The sequence below is a fragment of the Carettochelys insculpta genome, chromosome 9 (assembly GCF_033958435.1).
Source record: "Carettochelys insculpta isolate YL-2023 chromosome 9, ASM3395843v1, whole genome shotgun sequence".
NCBI lineage: Eukaryota > Metazoa > Chordata > Testudines > Carettochelyidae > Carettochelys > Carettochelys insculpta.
Window position 1 is genome coordinate 534922 of NC_134145.1, and position 21688 is coordinate 556609.

General features: G+C 54.0%; 1 protein-coding gene across 1 annotated transcript in view; it reads left to right on the top strand.

Moving 5' to 3' along the window:
* Window positions 1-9573: 9573 nt before the first annotated feature.
* Window positions 9574-21688, top strand: part of MPL (MPL proto-oncogene, thrombopoietin receptor) — a 39256-nt gene continuing 27141 nt past the window's right edge. Inside the window, exons 1-6 of the mRNA XM_075003237.1 lie at window positions 9574-9583; window positions 13630-13703; window positions 14958-15069; window positions 15614-15694; window positions 16151-16594; window positions 17837-17889. Coding sequence (XP_074859338.1) covers window positions 9574-9583; window positions 13630-13703; window positions 14958-15069; window positions 15614-15694; window positions 16151-16594; window positions 17837-17889 — 774 coding nt within the window. The remainder of the gene's footprint in view (window positions 9584-13629; window positions 13704-14957; window positions 15070-15613; window positions 15695-16150; window positions 16595-17836; window positions 17890-21688) is intronic.

The following is a 21688-nucleotide window of genomic DNA, read 5'->3' on the forward strand; positions in this document are numbered from 1 at the left end:
GGCCATTTCGAAGTTTACTAATGAAGTGCTGAAATACATATTCAGCACTTCATTAGCATGTGGGCGGCCGCAGCACTTCGAAATTGACACGGCTCGTCGCCACGCGGCTCATCCCAACAGGGCTCCTTTTCGAAAGGACCCCGCCTACTTCGAAGTCCCCTTATTCCCATCTGCTCATAGGAATAAGAGGACTTCGAAGTAGGTGGGGTCCTTTCGAAAAGGAGCCCCATCTGGACAAGCCACGCGGCGGCGAGCCACATCAATTTCAAAGTGCTGTGGCCGCCCGCATGCTAATGAGGCGCTGAATATGTATTTCAGCGCTTCATTAGTAAACTTCGAAATGGCCATTTGCATGGCCATTTTGAAGTTTGGGGCTAGTGTAGACATAGCCAATATCTGCTGTATAGTACTTCTATCCTTCCTGAATGCTGATTGCTCATCCACTAGATGTTCTTCTACCTGTGACCTTAGTCTCTCCATCAGCAGCAGCAGCAGCACCTTGCCTAGATGACTTGTTAGGGCAATTGTTCTGTAGTTCTTGCACTCCGTATGTGCCTTCTTTCTTGTGTATTGTCACTAGCATGGATCTTGTCCATTCCTTAGGTGCCTTCCCTTCTTTCCATGCTATATTACGTAGCTGGTGTATTTCCTGAACCATACTTTCTCTGCCGTATCTGATTATCTCTCCTGTGATATTACCATTTCCTGGGCTCTTGTTCTTGAGTTGTTTCACTGCTTTTTGTACTTCCTCCTTCAAAATATCTATCTTGCTCTCAATGCTTGGTGGAGATTTCTTTCAGTTCTATGATCAGTTCCTCTGAGACACTCGGATCCAACTGTGCTTTATATAGATCAGTGCAATATCTTGTCCATCATTGCATAAACTTCTTGTTCGTGAGCACCTTGTGGTTCTCATCTTTGATCACCATCTGCTTCAGCTGCCACTTCCTATTAATATTCCCAATCATTTTATACACGTCCCTGGTCTTACCCTCACCCTAATACCTCTGTATAGTTTCACACTGCTCCTCTAACAATTTTCCTTATCCTTTCTGGCCGCTTTCCTTACCGCATTGCATTTCACTCTGTATTGCTGTTCTGCCCTCTTGGTAACATCCCTTCTGATCTTCAACACTGTTTTCTCAACTTCGGTGTCTCCTGTGTAATCCACTTCTTATTGATCTCCTTTTCTTCCAGAACCCTCTGTTCAATTGCCTCTTCTATCGCCGGGGCTATCCCTCCACCTCTCTTATCTAGGTCTTTCTCTGTGCCTGCATTCCTGATCTTCTCTTCGAGTGCTGCTCTGTGCACTCCCTTCCTCACCTAGCCTTGCCACATGTCTTCGTTTCTTAAACTGTGTCTTACACTTTCTCTTGAGTTTCATCTTGATGTTCACAGTCACTAGAGTGTGGTCCAAATCTATATTGCTGCTTGGAAAGTTTGGCACTGCTGTACTGATGTTACCCATCTTCTTCTCATAAACCCATACAGAAAAGAGAGAAAACCACCAGGCAGGTAAAGGGGCTGGCCAGGAAGGCACCCCTCCTACCCCCACCTCCAGGACCGCCCTAGCTGTGAGCCTCCCATCCCCCATGTGCCTTTTGGGGTGGGGGAGGCCCAGTTTGTACAGGGACACGTAAAACCACACAGAGAAGAGACAGAACCACCAGGCAGGCTCAGGGCACCCTCCCACCCCATCCAGGATTGCCCCAGTGCTGAGACTCCCGTGCCCCAGGCGATCTGTAGGCAGGCCAAGTGGGGCTGCAGCTCTTCCCCCACCCTGATGTTCCCCTTCATCAGAGACTGAGGGGAAGTGCACTTGGCTGTATACTTCACTCTGGCTGGTGAGGAATGGTGAGCACAGAACATGTAATCTTCAAGTGATTGATCCCCCATCACCCATTCCTAACTTCTGACAAGCAGAGGCAAGGGACACCATCCCAGTCCATCCTGGCTAATATATTGCCATCGATAGACCTATCTTCCATGAAAGTACCTAGTTCTTTTTAGAACCCTGTTAAAGTCTTGGCCTTCACACCATCCCATGGCAAGAAGGGAGAAAATTGTTTTCCTTAATCTCTTATGATAAGACAGGAAACAATGGGCTTAAATTGCAGCAAGGGAGGTCTTAGGTTGGACAGGAATGAAAACTTCCTAACCATCAGGATGATTAAGCACTGGAATACATTGTCTAGGGAGGTTGTGAAATCACCATCATTGGAGATATTTAACAGCAGGTTAGACAAACATCTGTCAGGGATGGTCTAGATGGTGCTTGGTTCTGCTGTGATTGTCGGGGACTGGACTTGATGGCCTTTCAAGGTCCCTTCTGGTTACAGTAGTTTGTTATTCTAAGGCAACAGGTTGTGCATTGTGTTAAGAAATGTTTGTTTGTTAGTTTGTTTTAAACCTGCTATCTATTAATTTCATTTGGTGACCCCTCATTTTTGTGTTATGGGAACAAGTATATAGCTGTCCTTATTCACTTGTTCCATGCCTGTCATGATTTTACAGACTTCTATAGGATAGGGTCAAAATTCAAAATGATCTGGATAAATTGAAGGAATGGTCTGAGGTAAACAAGGTGAAGTTTAATAAGGACAAATGCAAAGTGCTCCACTTGGGAAGGAACAATCAGTTTCACACATACAGAATGGGGAGAGACTGACTAGGAATGACTACAGCAGAAAGGGATCTAGGGGTTATAGTGGACCACAAGCTAAATATGAGTCAACAGTGTGATGCTGTTGCAAAAAAAGCAAACATGATTCTAGGATGCATTAACAGGTGTGTTGTGAACAAGACACGAGAAGTCATTCTCCCGCTCTACTCTGCGCTGGTTAGGCCTCAGCTGGAGTATTGTGTCCAGTTCTGGGCACCGCAGTTCAAGAAAGATGTGGAGAAATTAGAGAGGGTCCAGCAAAGAGAAACAAGAATAATTAAAGGTCTAGAGAATGTGACCTATGAAAAAAGGCTGAAATAATTGGTCTTGTTTAGTTTGGAAAAGAGAAGATTGAGGGGAGACATGATAGCGGTTTTCAAGTATCTAAAAGGGTGTCCTAAGGAGAGGGGGAGTAAACTTGTTCTTCTTGGCCTCTGAGGAGAGAACAAGAGGCAATGGGCTTAAACTGCAGCAAGGGAGGTTTAGGTTGGACATTAGGAGAAAGTTCCTAACTGTCAGGGTGGCCAAACAGTGGAATAAATTGCCAAGGGAGGTTGTGGAATCTCCATCACTGGAGATATGTGAGGACAGGTTAGATAGATGTCTATCAGGGATGGTTTAGACAGTACTTGGTCCTGCCATTGGAGCAGGGGGCTGGACTCGATGGCCTCTCGAGGTCCCTTCCAGTCATAGTGTTCTATGATTCTATGATTCTGTGATCATAGTCTCCTCTTTTCTAAGCTGAAAAGTCCGTCTTTTCAATCTCCCCTCAGATGGCACCCGTTCCAAATCCCTAGTAATTTTTATTGCCCTTTTCTGAACTTTTTCCAGTGCCAAGATATCTTTTTTAGATGAGATGACCACGTCTGCATGCAATATTCAAGACGTGGGCATTTTCACAGAGACAATAAAATATTCTTTGTCTTATTAGTGCAAGCCAACACCACCCAGGGCTGGGTTCAATATCCAGGGGTTCCTCTCCATCGATCCAGGACAGAACTGGCTTGAGTCCCCACCCACTAACCAGGGAAATGCATACATCACCACAGGCGCCTTGGAGAGGCAATGCTTCCCCACTTCCTAGCACAGAGTCTGAGTAGAAAAGAAACTTGGGAGTAACTTGGTATTAATTTGTGAGAACACCACATAAACCATGAGTAAAAAGTCCGACCCCAAGTAGGTTGGAAAGTGTCCTCAGGGTCTTAAGTCCAGCAACTCAAATGTCCACTTCACATGCCCGACCCTTCTCTGCACCCCCCGCCGCCCCCGTCGCTGCCCTTGGTAAGGGCAGACCCAGAGTTCTGGGACCCAGAAGGGCATCCACAGAGTTCGCCTTCCAGCCTGGGAATGAGAAGTAAAGAAGCATATTATTCCGCTGGCCTCTCTGCTTCTGCCCTGCTGCCCCCATCACACCTCTCTATCACCGCTCTGCTGCCTGCTTATCACACCTCTGACACTCCACTGCTGGCTGTCAGGCACCATCCCTCTCTTGAGTGTGTCCTTTGCACATCAGTCTCAAGAGATTTCAGCTCCCAGTGACTTCAACTCTTAGCAGCCAAAGTAGAAGACACACGGCTCCACCACAATTAAGAGAAGAAAGAGATTCCTAATGATACCTGTTTAACTGTAGTCAGTGAGCAGTGGTGGTAACAGATTGGGCCAGCCCATACGCTGGGGAGAGTACATAGTCTCCTGACCAGAATAACCTTCCCTCACCCCTTTTCTCTCATAGAGCCCTGGAACCTTAACCTTGCTTAACAAGGCGCCTTGTGCTAATGGTGAGCCCTTTCCTACGGGGCAGATGTAGCACAGCACAGCTTTGTACCCCACAGAATTACTAACTTTGGTAACCAATTGTAGCTCTCCCAGCATTTCATACAATTGCAGCTGGTGTTAGGTCACAGATCAAGTTGATTACAATGAGCAAAATACTGCTCCATCTGTGGAATAACCAGTGCTTCTTTTCTGCTGGCACTTGCCGGTACTGAGTATTGGCACCTGGGCAGCCCCAGCTGCAGGATTGGCTGGGCAGGGAGGACCAGATGAGTATCAACTCCTCATTTTTACAAAAAAGGCACTGTGAATTACTAACAAGTGTAAGCAAAGCAGGTGCAAATTGTACTTACATAGACACACCAGGCTCCACTCACTGTCAGGGGAGCATGTCTTCAGAGCCTGCTTCCATGGGCTCTTCCTTTTGTAATGATTCGCAGCATTCAGTTTGCTTTTTTGACTGTCACTGGATGTGCTGCAAAGATGAGGGTGTGCGCATGTGCGTGCACGCATGCACACATGCCTGCCACCAGCTGGGCTTGTGTGTGTGTGTGTGTGTGCGTGTGTGTGTGTGCAAGGAGTAGCCCACATGGGGTGTGGCCATGCTGTATAGCAATGGAAGTTCCTCCTGACAACTGGTGCTTTAGGTGCATGAGAAGTGAACCTACGAGTTCAGTTGTCTTGGTGTGTGCCCATGCTGTTGCTGATCATCTGGTTTATTTGGCCACGTTCAATCCAGCTGTGAGGTTTTCCTCCCACATGACAGTCAATGCCAAAGTCAATTGCGCTATGGGATTTTAAAACCACATACTGCAGCGTGTGCCTGCTCTGAGAGTTCTGGGTGCAGACAGCCACGGATCCAAAGCTGAGCTTGAGAGCATGCTTGGAATGGGTAGGGAGGGTCAAGGCCATGCAGAGATGCATTTGTATTCCAGGGCTCTGCTCTCTTTCTCGCTCTCATTGGGAGGTTGTTGCAGAGCTTGTGCCTGGCCTCGGAGCCACTGGGCTGGCCACAGGCCTCTCAGTAAGTTTGGAGGAAGCAGCAGCCTGAAGCTGGGAGTGTCTGTCTGCACAGCTGAGTATGGCCACCTTGTTGCACCAGCCCAGATGGCTGATACTGGCTGTGTTGGGAGCAGATTGCTGTCCAGGCTAAGGTGACATGGGATGACAAGATCTCCAAGGGACCATGCAGCATTCCTCTGCCACCCAGAACTGCCTTTCCCCAGAGCCACATGGCAGCCTGGCCGCCCTGTGTGGGCTTGAGTTCTTAATGAATAGCTGAGAGGGGTGTGCTCCTGCCACCGGTCATTACTGGATTTTTAAATTAAATATGAAAGCCATATCTGTCACCATTGTATATAATTGGCACCAAATCTTGTGCTGTGGGGGGCCAAGTGAGGTGTGTAATGAAACCTGGTAATGCCCTGGGTCTGTTTATGCTACTTGTCTATCTGAGCCACATTTGTATATGAAGTTATAAGTTGCGGCTTTATACCTGAACTGGAAATGTTTCACTGCTGAGATTCACAATGGAAAGCATGATCAACTCAGTAGTCAGGTGACTTGAGCTGAACAAAAAGACAGATGCAGTTCCTCATACTAAGTAAATAGCCTGGGTCTGAACGGCAGATGGATGACTCTGTCCCTCTTAGGAGGGAGTCCCCGACCACAACCACCCATCTTCTTATGAGGGTGGGGGTCATAGAATGCCCCCCTCCTTAGGACAGTGCATCCAATGCCTTACAGTCCATGGGGGTCTTCTTCTGATCCATTCCCTGTGAGGTATCTGACCCAGCTATCTCCACCATATTACCTGTGCAGATAGGCCGAAAGCAGTTGCTTAACTCCACTGGAATTGGGGAGACCTGAATTGGTTTCCTTCTGCTGGTGGTAACATGCTTCCAGTTCTAGTCCTTATATTGAACAACCTGCTGTTCCTGCAGTACTAAATGGTGCTTTCTATCAAGAAAGTCTTCATACTCTCTGATGGACCTGAGGGTTGATATTTGTGCCTCAGGTCCTCTAACCTTCTCTTCCAAAATGGTGACCAGCTTGCACTTGGGACGTACAAAATTCTTTCTATCGTCTGGGGGGAAGACAAATATGGCACATGCCATGCAAGTCACAACAGCAGACCACTCAGCAGACATGTCACCATCCATTTTTCCCATTTTTCCAGAAAGTTCCCCTAGATGTTTCTAGTGTCGCCTTGAAGGGCACAGGAGAAACAAACCTATAAGAAAGGGACAACTGATATGGGGCTTCCCCCTAAGGTGAACTCCCTGATAGCTGCTCACAGTGGTTGCTGTGGCTGCCTTCCTATAAGGCTGTGGCTGGTTAGGTGCAGCTCAAAGCCTTGCCTCCAATTTAATCAACCCTTGAAGGCCCACCTGGAATAAAGCACTCCCAATTCACACCTTGCAACCTTATCAAACTGCCCCTCTCTGCAGAATAAATGCTTCAGACACACAAACAGATATTCAGCCCAGCAGCTCACAACACAGTCTATAAAGATGCCCCTGGCAGTGACCATCTTGTTCTTCAGTCCTCATGAACTAAGCCAGTGTGGACGGGGGTCCCACTCCCCATGGGAGCCGTGTCTACACGTGCACGCTACTTCGAAGTAGCGGCACTAACTTCGAAATAGCGCCCGTCACGGCTACACGCGTCGGGTGCTATTTCGAAGTTAACTTCAACGTTAGGTGGCGAGACGTCGAAGTCGCTAACCCCATGAGGGGATAGGAATAGCGCCCTACTTCGACGTTCAACGTCGAAGTAGGGACCGTGTAGTCATTGCGCGTCCCGCAACTTCGAAATAGCGGGGTCCGCCATGGCAGCCATCAGCTGAGGGGTTGAGAGACGCTCTCTCTCGAGCCCCTGCGGGGCTCTATGGTCACCGTGGGCAGCAGCCCTTAGCCCAGGGCTTCTGGCTGCTGCTGCGGCAGCTGGGGATCCATGCTGCAGGCACAGGGTCTGCAACCAGTTGTCGGCTCTGTGTATCTTGTGTTGTTTAGTGCAACTGTGTCTGGGAGGGGCCCTTTAAGGGAGCAGCTTGCTGTTGAGTCCGCCCTGTGACCCTGTTTGCAGCTGTGCCTGGCACCCTTATTTTGATGTGTGCTACTTTGGCGTGTAGACGTTCCCTCGCAGCGCCTATTTCGATGTGGTGCTGCGCAACGTCGAAGTTGAAAATCGACGTTGCCAGCCCTGGAGGATGTGTAGATGTTATTCATTGAAATAGCCTGTTTCGACGTTGCTACATCAAAATAAGCTATTTCGATGTAGGCTTCACGTGTAGACGTAGCCGGGATGCGTTTTCAGAGACTTTCAAGAACGTCATAGAGCATTGCTGGCCTGCATCAATAGATGTAATTGATGTACAATTTCAACTTGCACAATTCTTGGAATAATGCGAGTCGAAACCAACAAGCTCTGCTGCAACCCCAGTGCCTGCAGCAGTTTGTGGGAGCTGGGAAACTGACCGGCACTGCTGCACCTGGCTCTGGGCTCCTCACCACTTGTGGGAGCAGGAAGCCAAACACAGCAGAAAGCCAGACACAGCACTGCAGATCAGTTTCCTGGCTCCCAGGAGTGGCAGGAGGCTGGGAGCCAGGCACAGCAGTGCCTGTGAGTTTCCTGGCTCCCCACATGGCTGTGCCTGGCTCTGGGCTGCCCATCATTCATGGAAGCAGGGAGTGAGGCACAGCCAGAATCAGGGGACCCAAAGGTGACAGGGCCCATCTCCTGACGTGGTCCCAACTTACACGAACTTTGACGTGCTGTGTTGCCCAGGAATACAACTTATGTGTGAGTCAGTGGTTTACTGTACCACTTTAACAATTTTGATTTCACCCTATTCTTTCCTTCTCCACTAATAAACCTTTAGCTTTTAGATTCTAAGAGATGGGCACAGTGTGTGGTTTTGGGTAAGATCTAAGTATATATTGACCTGGGACTGCAGCTGGTCCCTTTGGGAGCTGGAAGAATCTGTGTGGATTTGGTGAAATAGGCTTTCATAGCATCTTACCTGAGTAGGAGAGTTGCTGGTTCAGGCATTAGCAGCATCTGGCAAATCTGTGGGTTTGCCTGTGTAGCTTCTAGCTGCCCCGTGGAGCTGGCAGAGGTACTTTTGTGGCATGTTTGGTTTAGTTAGTGAGAAGGAGATCCCAGCCTGGGCTGTAAGTGGCCCAGTTTTAAGCAATTTGCCCAGGATTAGTGCCCTCAGCTGTGCCCAGAATCCCCCTGTAATAGTACATGGAAGCAGACTGCTGTCCAGGCCTAGGTAACATGGGGTGACAAGATCTCCAAGGGACCATGCAGCATTCCTCTGCCAACCAGAGCTGCCTTTCCCCAGAGCCATGCAGCAGCTGTGGGGGCTTGAATTGGTAACGAATAGCTGAGAGCGGTGCACTGCTGCCAGCTGGGCTGGGCTGGGCTGGTGTGGTGTGGTGTGTGCCAGGAGCAGCTCCCACAGCAGGCATGTAGAGGACAGGTACCTAGTGTGCGCCCTAAAGGCAGGAAGCTCTTCCCAGTGTGCTCTTCCTCGGCCACCGTACAAGGGCTTAGGGTGTTTCATGCAGGGTTGTTTTTCTTCCTACTCTGGCCTCCCTTTTCTCCCGTAGCGGCAAGGGCAGGATGTGCTGCCTATCAAATAGGAACAGGCGCTCTTGGTGCCATCGCTGTCAGAGGCTGAGCAGCCACAGCTTGGTGGTTTCAGGGCCGGGGAAGTTGGGTGGATGGGGTTGGAGGGGGCCCTTCACCCTGACTTCCTGCAGAGCGAGGCTGACATGTCTCAGATAAAGGCTGTGTGTCTCGGAGCCCCACCAACCAGCCAGGCCCAGACAGAGAACAGCCCTGCCCCTGGGTGCTCAGCTCTGCAGGGCAGGTGGCTGGACCCCTGCACCCAGACTGGCACTGAAGGAGCAGAATGGTGGACCAGCTGTGCCCAGAGCAGCCCCTTGTCTTGGTAGCTGGACTCCTGCTCAGCCTCCTCACTCCTGCTTTGAGTCCTGTGCCAGTGACATCTGAAGGTGAGTTCAAAGAGCCTCCCTTAGCCATACCCACAGGCTGGTTGCCTCAGGGAGGTGCTGTGGGGAGATCCGGGAAGGATGCACTCTGGCCCTGCAGTCGGTGTTCGAGCCATGGCCAGAGGTAAGCCTGCGTGAGCCTCGGGAGCAGCTGGCCTCTCATCCAGCCTGGCCCAAATTGAAAGCCTATAAACCTGGCTTGCATACCCCAGGTTTGTCTGGCTTGAGTCCAAGGTCCTGCCATACCTGGCTGAACCCTGCTTAGGAGTGGTTCCTTGGGGTCACGTGCAGCTGGGGACAGGAAGGTGCCTTCAGCTTGCATCTGGGACCCAGTGGTTACTGCCTGCTTCGGGCACGTACCCCAGGCTGTACACCACTTTGCCATCACTCCTGGCTCTTGCACTGAGCACAACTCCTCTGAACCAAGACCCGGGCTTATGTAACCCACTCACCCATGTATGGTTAACTGTCCCACATAGTGGTACCGAGACTGCATCACAGAGAGAATGTGCCTGCTACAGCCTAAGCTGAGAGCCAGCTGGCCTTTAGCTCAAGCTGTAGAGGCACCTGCACTAAGCTGCAGAGGTCCCAGATTTGAGTGTGCTTGTGGGCAGTTACACTTACACCAGTGACTGTCTGCAGCGTACACGCTTCTAGCCAAAAGTGAGTGCCAGGGCTGGGGGGTACTGGTCACTGGGAAGAGATAGCACCTCTTTCCTCTCCTCAGCCTCCCTGCCTTTGAGCTGGAGCTGCATTAAGGAGTGTGAGGGCGGGAAAATGTGTGCAGGAATGCGCATGTGTGTGTGGGCACGTGGGGCGAAGCCTCACATGGGTTTCCCTCTGCCCTGGGAAAGAAAGGCAGAGGGTCTTACCCTGCATTGGCCAACCAGCTACAATAAGCAAGTCAGCTTTGCACGTGGGTGAGCAGCTGAAGCCTGCCCTCAGCTCCCTGGAGGTGTGACACACTGGCCTTGGAGATAAAAGCCGCACGGCCAGTTCTGCTGCTGCTTAACGCCCATTTAGCAAATCCAAGCCACACCCCCACCTTTGTGAAAACAACAAGCAGTCAAGTAGCACTTTAAAGACGAGCAAAATAGTTTATTCGGTGAGCTTTCGTGGGACAGACCCACTTCTTCAGACCAGAGCCAGACCAGAACAGACTCAATATTTAAGACACAGAGAACCAAAAACAGTAAGCAAGGCTATGGTCTGAAGAAGTGGGTCTGTCCCACGAAAGCTCACCGAATAAACTATTTTGCTTGTCTTTAAAGTGCTACTTGCCTGCTTTTTGTTTTGATAGTGTATAGACTAGCACGGCTTCCTCTCTGTTACTACCCCACCTTTGTGGTGTAGGAGGGGGGACCAGTGGGGGGGTTCCTGCTGGATGGTGGGTTCCTGGGGGGGAGGGTCTTGTGCTGGATGGGGGGTTCCTGGGAGGGAGGGGCTTGTGCTGGATGGTGGGTTCCTGGGAGGGAGGTGCTCTGGCTGGATGGGGGGTTCCTGGGAGGGAGGGGCTTGTGCTGGATGGTGGGTTCCTGGGGGGGGAGGGGCTTGTGCTGGATGGTGGGTTCCTGGGGGGGGAGGGGCTTGTGCTGGATGGGGGGTTCCTGGGAGGGAGGGGCTTGTGCTGGATGGGGGGTTCCTGTGGGGGAGGGTCTTGTGCTGGATGGTGGGTTCCTGGGGGGGAGGGGCTCGTGCTGGATGGGGGGTTCCTGGGAGGGAGGTGCTCTGGCTGGATGGGGGGTTCCTGGGAGGGAGGTGCTCTGGCTGGATGGGGGGTTCCTGCGGGGGAGGGGCTTGTGCTGGATGGTGGGTTCCTGCGGGGGAGGGGCTCGTGCTGGATGGGGGGTTCCTGGGAGGGAGGGGCTCTGGCTGGATGGTGGGTTCCTGCGGGGGAGGGGCTTGTGCTGGATGGGGGGGTTCTCCACTTGATGGGGTATTTCCAGTGGATAGTGGGCTCCCAGGGGAGGGGTTCCAGCTGCATGATGGCTTTGCAGAGAGGGTTTCATCTGGATGGGAGGGCACACAGGGGGTTTCAGTTGTCTGGTGGTCTCCACAGTGGGGCCAGGTTGTCTGGAACCAAACCTGTGCTGAGCTATGGTTTCTCCTCCAAGTCCCAGGCTCCTCCCAGTCTGACACAGGGCACCCCCTCAGTGTACCTCTCCTGGGGAGTTCTGGGCAGGGTGACAGGCTGGGGCTGGCTCACTGATCAGGACACACATGCCTGAGACCTGTACAGACCTGGAACCTGGGGCCAGCATGGTGGGGCAGGGGTGCTGAGTAGCGGTGAGCCAGACGGCAGCAGGGACAAATGCCCTCTCACCCCAGGCAGCTCTTGGCTTGGCCCAGATGGGGGGGCACCACTTAGGGGACATGGGAGGGGGTACTGTAAGCTGGTGCCCCTGTGCAGCATACCAGTATGACAACACCAGTAAGAAATGTACATTCATTTATCCTGGGCATGTGAGCTCCCCTGAACTTTGTACCAGGTCTGTTCACCCCTAGCTGCAGCCCACTGCCTCAGAGGCATGAAGTGGAAGCTTCAGTGTGGTGGGGATTTATAACTGTTATGTTACTATGCAGAGGACCAGTGCTGACGAGGCTAATTCAGTCAGGGTGGATGTGGCCCATTCCCAGCAATCCATATTGCAGCAAGCTAGCCGCTCCCAGTCCATATTTCAGTGTCCTAGCCGCTCCCAGTCCATATTCACACCCCGTCCAATAGTGTCACCTTTGCGTATGAATTCCAGCTCTGCAGTTCCACGCTGCCATCTGGTATGGATGTTTTTTGGCAACTTTCAGGTCTGTTACTGAGGGGTTGTCTGCATGTAAAAGTTTAAAGCTTTACAGAGCTGTAACTCATGGGGCGGGGGGGGGCCTGTTTTCACGCCCCTGAGCCCGACAATTACAGTGCTGTGAAGTGCCTGGGTAGGCTTAGCCCGAGAGTCCAGGGAGATCGAAGTGCTCTCCGACTGGTTTTGGACTGTTACAGTGCTGGATATCCAGCGTGTGTCCATTTAGTCCTTTGCATAGAGACAGTCAGGGTTGGCCAACGCACATGGCAGAGGGGCACAGCTGGCGCAGACGTGCAGGTGAGCAGTGACCCTGAAAACATGGCCAGACACGGCAGCTAAAGGATCGGAACCAAAGAGTAGGCGCAAATGGTGAGAATGGAGAGAAGTAAATAGTGGTGTCCCCCAGGGGTCAATCCTGGGACCAGGGCTCCTCGACATAGGGTCAGTAGTGAGCTGGGAATGCGTGACAGGCTGAATCACACAACGATTGCCTGTCGCGTTCATTCCTGCTGGGGCATCTGGCATTGGCTACTGTTGGGAGACAGGTTACTGGGCGAGGTGGATCTGTGGGCTGACCCAGTGTGGCCAAGCCCGAGCCCGCCCCACATTCGGAGGCAGCCACAGCCCCAGCCCCTGCTGGTGAGTGATCCCCCCCGAGCCCGCCCCACATTCAGAGGCAGCCACAGCCACAGCCCCTGCTGGTGAGTGATCCCCCCCGAGCCCGCCCCACATTCGGAGGCAGCCACAGCCCCAGCCCCTGCTGGTGAGTGATCCCCCCCGAGCCCACCCCACATTCAGAGGCAGCCACAGCCACAGCCCCTGCTGGTGAGCAACACCCCCCCCCCCGAGCCCGCCCCACATTTGGAGGCAGCCACAGCCCCAGCCCCTGCTGGTGAGTGATCCCCCCCGAGCCCGCCCCACATTCGGAGGCAGCCACAGCCCCAGCCCCTGCTGGTGAGTGATCCCCCCCGAGCCCGCCCCACATTCAGAGGCAGCCACAGCCACAGCCCCTGCTGGTGAGCAACACGCCCCCCCCCCCGAGCCCGCCGCACATTCGGAGGCAGCCACAGCCACAGCCCCTGCTGGTGAGCAACCCCCCAAAGCCCACCCCACATTCAGAGGCAGACGCAGCCCCAGCCACTGCTGGTGAGTGATACCCCCGAGCCCACCCCACATTCAGAGGCAGCCACGGCCCCAGCCCCAGCCACTGCTGGTGAGCAACCCCCAGAGGCAGGTACAGGCATCACCTTCCTCTCCCAGGAGGTCAAGGCCCTGGGCCTGACCCTGGCTGCCTCATGTGTGGATCCCCTGCTCCTGGAGGGCTGCAGGTACGATGCTTGCACCCAGTCGCCCCTTCTGTGTCCCTTTTCTCCAGCTTCCTCCAACCCCTTCATGCCCGTCGCCCAGCAGAGTCATCCCAGGGTGCAACCGCCTGCCCAGCCGGGAACGGTGACCTGGTGATGCCTATTGAGGCCCTGGGTGTTGCTAGTGGGCTATAGCTCCCCGTGCTCCCAGACAGCACCAGCTCCAAGGCCTCCATGTCACACATCACACTCCCTGCACTGATGAAGCCTGACGCTGGAGACGACTGCATTCAAGCCCCCATCCCTACCCCCAACCTCGCTCGGTCTCCTGGTCCCACTCCTGGCCCCACCCTTGTCCCTGGCGCATGTCCTGCTCCTGACCCTGATTCTCCTCCTGTTCCCCTTCCTCCCCCTTCTCTTCCCCTCCCGATACCCTCCCCATGCCTATCCCCGTGTCGTGCCTGCTTCTACCCACTTTGTCCCCACCTGCCTCCCTTCTCCTGAGCCTGCTGTGACCACCCCGGGACTGCAAACCCCTGGGAGGTGTTTTTTGTTTCGCCCTCTCCCAGCATGTCTGGGGCTGTTCTCCCTCTGCCACCCCACTTGCCTGGCAGCAGGGACTCAAACCCCCCCTGCCTACCCTTGTGGGCCACAGGGCCCACTGATTGGTCTGGCCTGAGGGGCTTCGGGGCCCTCAGGCCCCAACGCCTGATGCACTGAAGACCGAGCTACGCAGTTTCTTGGATGACGTTTGTGGCTCCAAGAACAAAGTGACTGTTGCCCTTCAGTGCTGGGGAGATTCCCACCTTATCCTTGAGACTGTGAGGATTGTCTTGAAAGAGGGTAAAGGGACCAGGAGGAAGGATGCTGTGGCCTACCAGCAGACCCATGGCTTCTGTGACACCTGCTCGCATTTGGGGTGGGTCAGGGGTTGCTACAAGGCCCTATGAGGGCCGCTGGCACTCCTTCCAGTGAGGAGCTTCCCCAGCCCTCACAATGCTGCCATTCACCTTTGCCACTCTAAACACCAGAGGCTACAGGTGGGATCTCTGCAAGCATTAGGTGCTCTCCTTCCTTCAGGAGCCGGGTACTTGGTCATTTTGCTGATGGAGACCCACACTGCTATCTGCTGAGGCCAGCGGGGATGGGGCAACAGGGTCTACTTCAGCCACCTCTCAGCCCATCAAGCTGGGATGGTGACCCTGTTCTCCCTGAACCGGCATCCCAAGGTGCTGGGGAGCGTTGCGGTTGAGTACCTCCGGATTCAGGTGGAGGCGCTTGCATCGCATTTGGTCAATGGCTATGCCCTGACCTCTGGCCCAGAGTGGACACATTTCTTTCAGCAGGCATCGGCCTTCCTTGACACTGTGGGTCTTCGTGACTTCCTGGTCCTGGGCAGGGACTTCAATTGCATGGGGATCGAGCAGTGCCCATCCTCCACTCCCTGGAGGATGTCTGGTGCAGCCTCCACCCAGACGAGGACACCGTGTTCACCTCTGTCCGGGTGGCAGGTCAGTGGCCATCCCTCTCCCAGTTGGATCCCATCTATATCTCCCATCATCATCTTTCACAAGCCCACTTCTCCAGTGTTCAGCCAGCCCCATTCTTGGACCACCACCTGGTGACCGTGATGGCTTCCCTGTCTTTGGGGAAGCCAGGGCTGGCCTACTGGCACTTCATCAACAGCCTTCTGGGGGATGTAGGTTTCATGGCATCCTTCTGGGAGTTCTGGCTAGCCTGGCATCAGCAATAGCACAGCTTTTCCTTGGCACAGTGGTGGAGAGCTGTGGGGGAGGCGCACAAGCAGCTCTACTGCTGTGATTATACCGGGGGTGGGGAGTGGAGGGGGGTCAGCTGGCAGCAGGATGAGGCTGTAGAGCAGCTGGAACAGGAGTCTTGGAGTGTTTGAGCAGTGTTTGGCCACCAGGCCAGGAAATCCATCCCTCTGTGGCACGTACTGGGAGGAGCTCTAGGCCTTCAAGGACCTTTGGGCCAGGGGCGTCTTGTGAGATCTGACACAGATGGATCACATTTCCCGCTTCTTCTGTCCCCTAGAGAAAAAGAGGGTGGCTAAGAAGCAGATCTTCTGCCTGCTGGCAGAGGATGGCAACCCCCTCACCGATCCAGTGGAGATGCGTGAGAGGGTTCGCGCCTTCTGTGCTGCCCTTTTCTCCCTGGATCCGACAGACACTGATGCCTGCAGAGAGCTTTGGGATGAACTCCCAACAGTCAGCACAGGCAACCAGGAAGGGCTGGAGCTACCTCTCACTCTGGCCAAGTGCTCAGAAGCCCTCAGTCTCATGCCCACCAACTAATCCCCGGTCATGGACGGGCTGATCATAGAGTTTTACCGTGTGTTTTGGGACATCCTCAGCCCAGACCTCATTAGCGTCTGGGCCAAGTCCCTTCTAAGCAGTGTCCTCCCTTTGTAATGCAGGTGAGCAGTGCTCACCTTGCTGCCTGAAAAGGGGTGACCCCCCCACAACCTCAGGAGCTGGCGTCCCATCTCACTCCTCAGCACAGACTACAAGATCATTGCAAAAGCCATCTTGTTCTGCCTATGGTCCATGCTGGCAGATGTGGTCCACCCAGATCAGACCTATGCCATCCCAGGCCACACCATCTTCGACAACTTTTATTTGGTCCAGGATTTCTTAGAGCTGGGGTGTAGGGATGGTCCAGCATTCTCCATCCTGTCCTGGGATCAGGAGAAGGCGTTCAAAAGGGTGGACCATGGGCACTTCCTGGGCACTCTGTGGGCCTTCGGCTTTGGGCCTAGTTTGTGGATTTTCATCAGGTGCTGTATGCAGCCTCAGTCTTTGTTCAAGTTCAGCTGGACCCTGACTGTACCGGTCAGCTTCAAGCAAGGAGAGCACCAGCACTGCCTGCTGTCAGCCCAGGTGTGTACTCTGGCCATCGAGCGCTTCCTCCTTCTACTTTGCAGATGGTTGACAGAGCGGGTGCTCTGCGAGTCAGAGATATGGCTGGCTCTGTCAGCATATGCCAGTGACCTAGTCCTCATGGTCCATGACCCAGGTGAGCTGGTGGGGGTGGAGGCCTGCCAAGCCATCTACTCAGCAGCCTCCTCCGCCCGGGTCAGCTGGGTCAAGAGTTCTGGCATGATGGTTGGGGCTGGGTGGCAAGCGACCCATCTCCTGCCCATACTTCTGGCTGTTCGGTGGAGCGTAGGTCCACTGCTCTATCTTGGCATCTTTCTTTCTGCCATGCAGCCCTTCCCACCAGAGAACAGGCAGGGCTTGGGGGTCAGGGTGGCTGAGCCGTTGTGGAGTGCCTCTCCCTGTGGCGGAGGGCACTGGTGCTCAACCAGCTGGTCGTGTTCATGCTCTGGCACCCTGGTCCCACCCCCGGGTTTCCTGGCCCACCTCCAAAAGCTGGTTCTGGCATTCTTTTGGCCAGGACTCCACTGGGTCCCCACAGGGGTTTTCCATCTTCCCCTGGAGGAGGGAGGGCAGGGCCTGACGGGACTGTGCACACAGGCCCATGTCTTCCACCTCTGGGTCCTGCAGAGATTTCTCAGCAGTGCAGCTAGTCCAGCATGGACCACGTTGGCTCACGCTTTCCTCCACCACTTCCGAGGGCTTCAACATGCCTGGCAGGTCCTTGATCTCACCTTGAGGTGTCACCTGCGAGACCTCTGAGATGCCGGTCTTACCAGAGCCGCCTCCAGACCTGGCAGCTGCTTTCAGCGACCAGGTCCTTAGGGGCCACCCTGCGGGGAGAGCTCCTCACGGAACCCCTGCTACACAATTTGTATCTTTGTGTGCAGGTGGCGGGGTCCCCCTTGGTGCGCCGGAGAAGTCACCAGGAGTGGAGACCTCCTGGACTATGAGCAGGGAAACTGGGTGGCGCCGCCAGTGCTCACGCACTGCATGAGGCTCTCCACTCTCCCTGGCGCGTACTCCAGGAGGCGAGGGCTGCTTTATTGCCCGCTGCTCGTCTGCCTCAGCCAGGTCCTGCAAGAGGGTACACCCTGCCTCCTCTCACTCCTGGCCCTCTGGATCTCTCTGTTGGCTCTCAGCCCCGCGTGCCTCCCTACCCACCTCTCCTCTCATCGCCCGAGCCAGCTGCACACCCTGCAGCTGGTCCCCTCCCCAACTGCACCAAAACGTCACCTATACACACACGTGCTTCACACGCTCCACTTCCCCACCCTCATGTCCCACCCGGACACCAAATGACAGGACCTTTTGCACCAGCAGAGGGGTGGGGAGCCCTACTGAGCCCGTGTGTACTCCACCCTGGTCCCACGGCCTGCAGGGAACATCACCTGGAAGATCGTCCATGCAGCGGTGAGCACGGGTGTGTACTTGGTGGGTTCACCCCCCCATCCCCAGCAATTGCTCCTTCTGTGGCACAAGGGAGATGCCAGCACACGTCCACCTTGCGTGTGCCATGTTACAGCCCCTCTTCCGGCTCCTCCAGAGCCTCCTGTTGAGGTTCTGGCTGCACTTCTCCCCACACCTGCTGATCCTCTCACACCCCCTCCATGGCCCCACAAAGTCATGGGATCTCCTTGCCAGCCTCCTCATGGCCATGGCCATGGCCAAGGGGGCCATTTAGAGGACCAGGGAATGGAGGCTGGCTGAGTGTGGGGGGCTGCGACTGTGGGGCCTACTTTCGCTCCTCACTCCGTTCACCCATCTGAGCAGAGTTCCTCTGGGCAGCGTCCGCTGGCTCCCTCGATGCCTTAGAAGAACAGTGGGTGCTGTCTGGGGCTGTCTGCTTGGTGTCCCCGTCTGGGTCCCTCATTTTGACCCTATGAACTCTACCCATTCCTGTTTCTTTCTAGTTGTCCCCTGGAGTTGTCTGGGGTCTTTACTCGTAGTGAATCCCCCTTGCAGGGGTGGATTGTGCAGCTGTGGCCTGTCCACTTTCTCAGTCCCCGGTAGGATGAGGCTACTGCAGTGGACTGTGGGCTGTCATACCACATAGGACCCAGGCGTATCTGTCCCGCCCGTAGCCCACTAGACCCCTCTCTCTGCACCCCTCCCAGAGCTGGGCTAGAACCCAGACTTTCTGATGGGGTCTTGCTCTCGCTGCAGCATTAGTAACAAAGTAAGAATAGATATTAAAACTTTACTAAATTAACAGGGTCCCTTTAATCGCTTGCCACCAGCCGTCAGAACTGAGTGGGTCTAACATTTGCCTTTCTTTTCTGTAGGAATTAGGGACAGGGCCCCTGTCAGCTAACTGCAAAATTACCTGCCAAAAAAACCAGAGTTTTCAAGTGCCTAAACAGCCCCTGGACTCATGGTTAAAGTTACTCCCCCCCCCGCATAAACTCTGAAATGTGCCCCCTGCTCTGCCTCTTTCTCACCCACCTTGCGCCATCTCCTCTCAGCCCCATGCTCAGCACCGGCCTGGCCCTGTTCCAGCTCCAGCTCCAGCTCCAGCTCCAGCTCCAGCTCCAGCTCCAGTTCCAGGGCAGAGGCCAGATGCTCCAGGCCTTCCTGCTTGTCTGTTCCATCCCGGGGCCACGGCTGCAGAGCTGCTACGTCCGTCCTGGGAAAGCAGGACCTGGCTTTTCCTTATCTCACTTCCTCAGGCTTTTCCGCAGTGGATGCTATCACTGGCCTGAGGCAGACTGTGCTTCCCGCCTGGCTGGCCCAAGCCACACGCCACCCACAGTGGTGGGCTATTTAGGGATGTTTGTGTGTGCCCAGATGCCCTGCCCCCGCCCCCGTAGTACAGCCCAGGAGAGAAGGGTGGAGCCAGAGCCTGATGGCTCCTGGGGCCTGTGTGTGAGTCTGAGCAGAAAGGGGAGCAGAGCGCCAGTGAGTTACCTGGATCCTTGTGAACATGCTGCTTGGGTGCGCAGCGTGAGCCCGATGAGACTGGCAGGTCCTTATCTGTAACGCCATTGGCAGAGCTGTCCTGGGCATATGACGGCTCAGACCAGCTCCCCAGACCCCATACTTTGGGGGAGCCTGCAGGGCCCAGTGCAGCCTGGGGGAGTACTGAGGGTCTTGGCACCATCAGCAGAAGTTGCCAATCCACGGACCAGAGGCGGGAATGCAAGAGCTGTGGGAGGTGGCGTGACCCTGACCTCTCCTGGTCTGCTCCACCATCTCTCAGCCAGGTTGCTCTGCTGCCATGAGCCACAGGGTTGGGAGGTGGCTGAGCAGAGCAGGGTGGGGCTCCACTTCCCACCACCATGGTGAGTGCTGGGAGCCCAACCCCTGTGTCTGACCTCAGGCCTCACCCAGTAAAATCCCCAGGTCACCTTGGTGAGGGGAATGGGGTGGGGAAGGGGTGAAATGGGAGGGGGGTGGAGGCAGGGCTTGAGGGAGAGGCAGAGTGGGTAGGGCTGCCATGTAAAGAGGAGAACACTCCTGCGAGAGCGTGTATCACGAACGGTGTCTAACCAGCTCACCTTGTAGTAAAGTGTTAGTGTATCTAGTGCGTTCAGACAAGGTGAGTTGGTAGATACTGCTACAGCTACACTCGCCTGCAGGGCGGGCCTCGTTTTTGAAAGGTCAAATGTGGCGACCCTAAAAATGGGGATATTCTAGAAGTGGAAACAGACCTTGACCTACATACTGCTCCATCAAAAATGGAAGAAATTAGCCTAACAATAAGATCCTTAAAGAATGGTAAAACTCCAGGACGTGACAACCTCAGTGTTGAATTGTTCAAGGCAGACTCAGAACTTGTAGTGACTATTCTCCAGCCACTCTTTACAGCAATGTGGGATGGGAAGCAGGTGCCAGAGGAACGAACAAATGGAATTATTGTAAAGATACCCAGAAAAGGAGCACTCAGTAAGTGTAACAACAGGAGTGGTATTACTCTCCTCTCAGTGCCAAGCAGGATCCTTGCCAAGACCATTATTCAATGGATCTCAGGCACTGTTGACAAATGGCTGCGGAAAGAGCAAGCGGGCTTTCGCAAAGGAAGCGTGTGTGTGGATTGAACTGTTGTACTGCATGACTTCCTTGAGCAGTGCATTGAATGGCAGAAGCCGTCGTTCATCAACTTTATTAATTTTGAAAAAGCCCTCAACAGCATTCACAGCAACAGTCTTTGGCATATGTTGTGAGCCTATGGAACACCACTCCATGCAGCACAGCTCATCAAGAGTTTTTATAGAAATTTCACATGCAGTGTGGGAAACAATGATCTGCACTTCAGAGTTGAGCCAAGTGGCATCAGATGGTCCATCTTCACGCAAAAGGACCTTTATTTTGCTGATTACCTCATGTTGCTCTCCCATACGCATCCTCGTATGCAAGAAAAGACAAATCAACTCTGCACCTTCGGCCAACAGGTCAGACTAAGAGTCAGACAGAAGAAAATGGAAGTCATGACCCTAAACATCAAGGTACCAGCATCAGTGAAGATCAATGGCCATGACCTACCTGCCACAGCGAGCTTTACATGCATGGGTAGTATCATTCGATAACATGGAGGTGTCAGAGGCAATAGCCAGAGCAGACTCAGTAAAGCCAGAAATGTCTTCATGATGCTGAATGCTGTATGGAAGCCATCACAGTACAGCAGCCACAGCAAACTGAGAGCTGTGTCTTATCAACATTATTACATGGATCAGACAACTGGTGGATGACAACGCATGACCTGAGTAAATTGTTGACCTTTCACACCAGAACTCTTCAGAGGAGTCTCTGTATTTTTTTGGCCAAGAATAATTTCAAATCAGGACCTGCTTGAACGGTGCAAGCAAGATGACCTGGCCACCATCACTTTGAAAAGATGCTGGAGAGGGATTGGACACGTGCTCGGGGAAGGTGGAAGCTCCATCACAAAGACTGCCATGCACTGGACTCCTGGGGGAAGCGGAACCCAGGATGACCCCAGACACCAGGGCACCGGACTGTTGAAGCAGACGTGGCGAGCACGAATCACACTTGGGGCACTGCAGAGGGGCTGGCCAGTGACAGGCAGAAGTGGAGGACCTTTTTTGCTGCCCTACATGCCAGTAGTTGTAAAGGACAATGACGATGACGAGTGGGAACAGGGTGGAGGTGCAGCAAAGGTGAACAGAGGTGGGGCCGGGGTGTGGTTTGGGGCAAGGTGGGGGTGGGGCCTGAGGCAGAGCAGGTGTTGTCTGATCCCCACATTCACCTAGTGAGGGAGCTGGCTGCCAGGCCT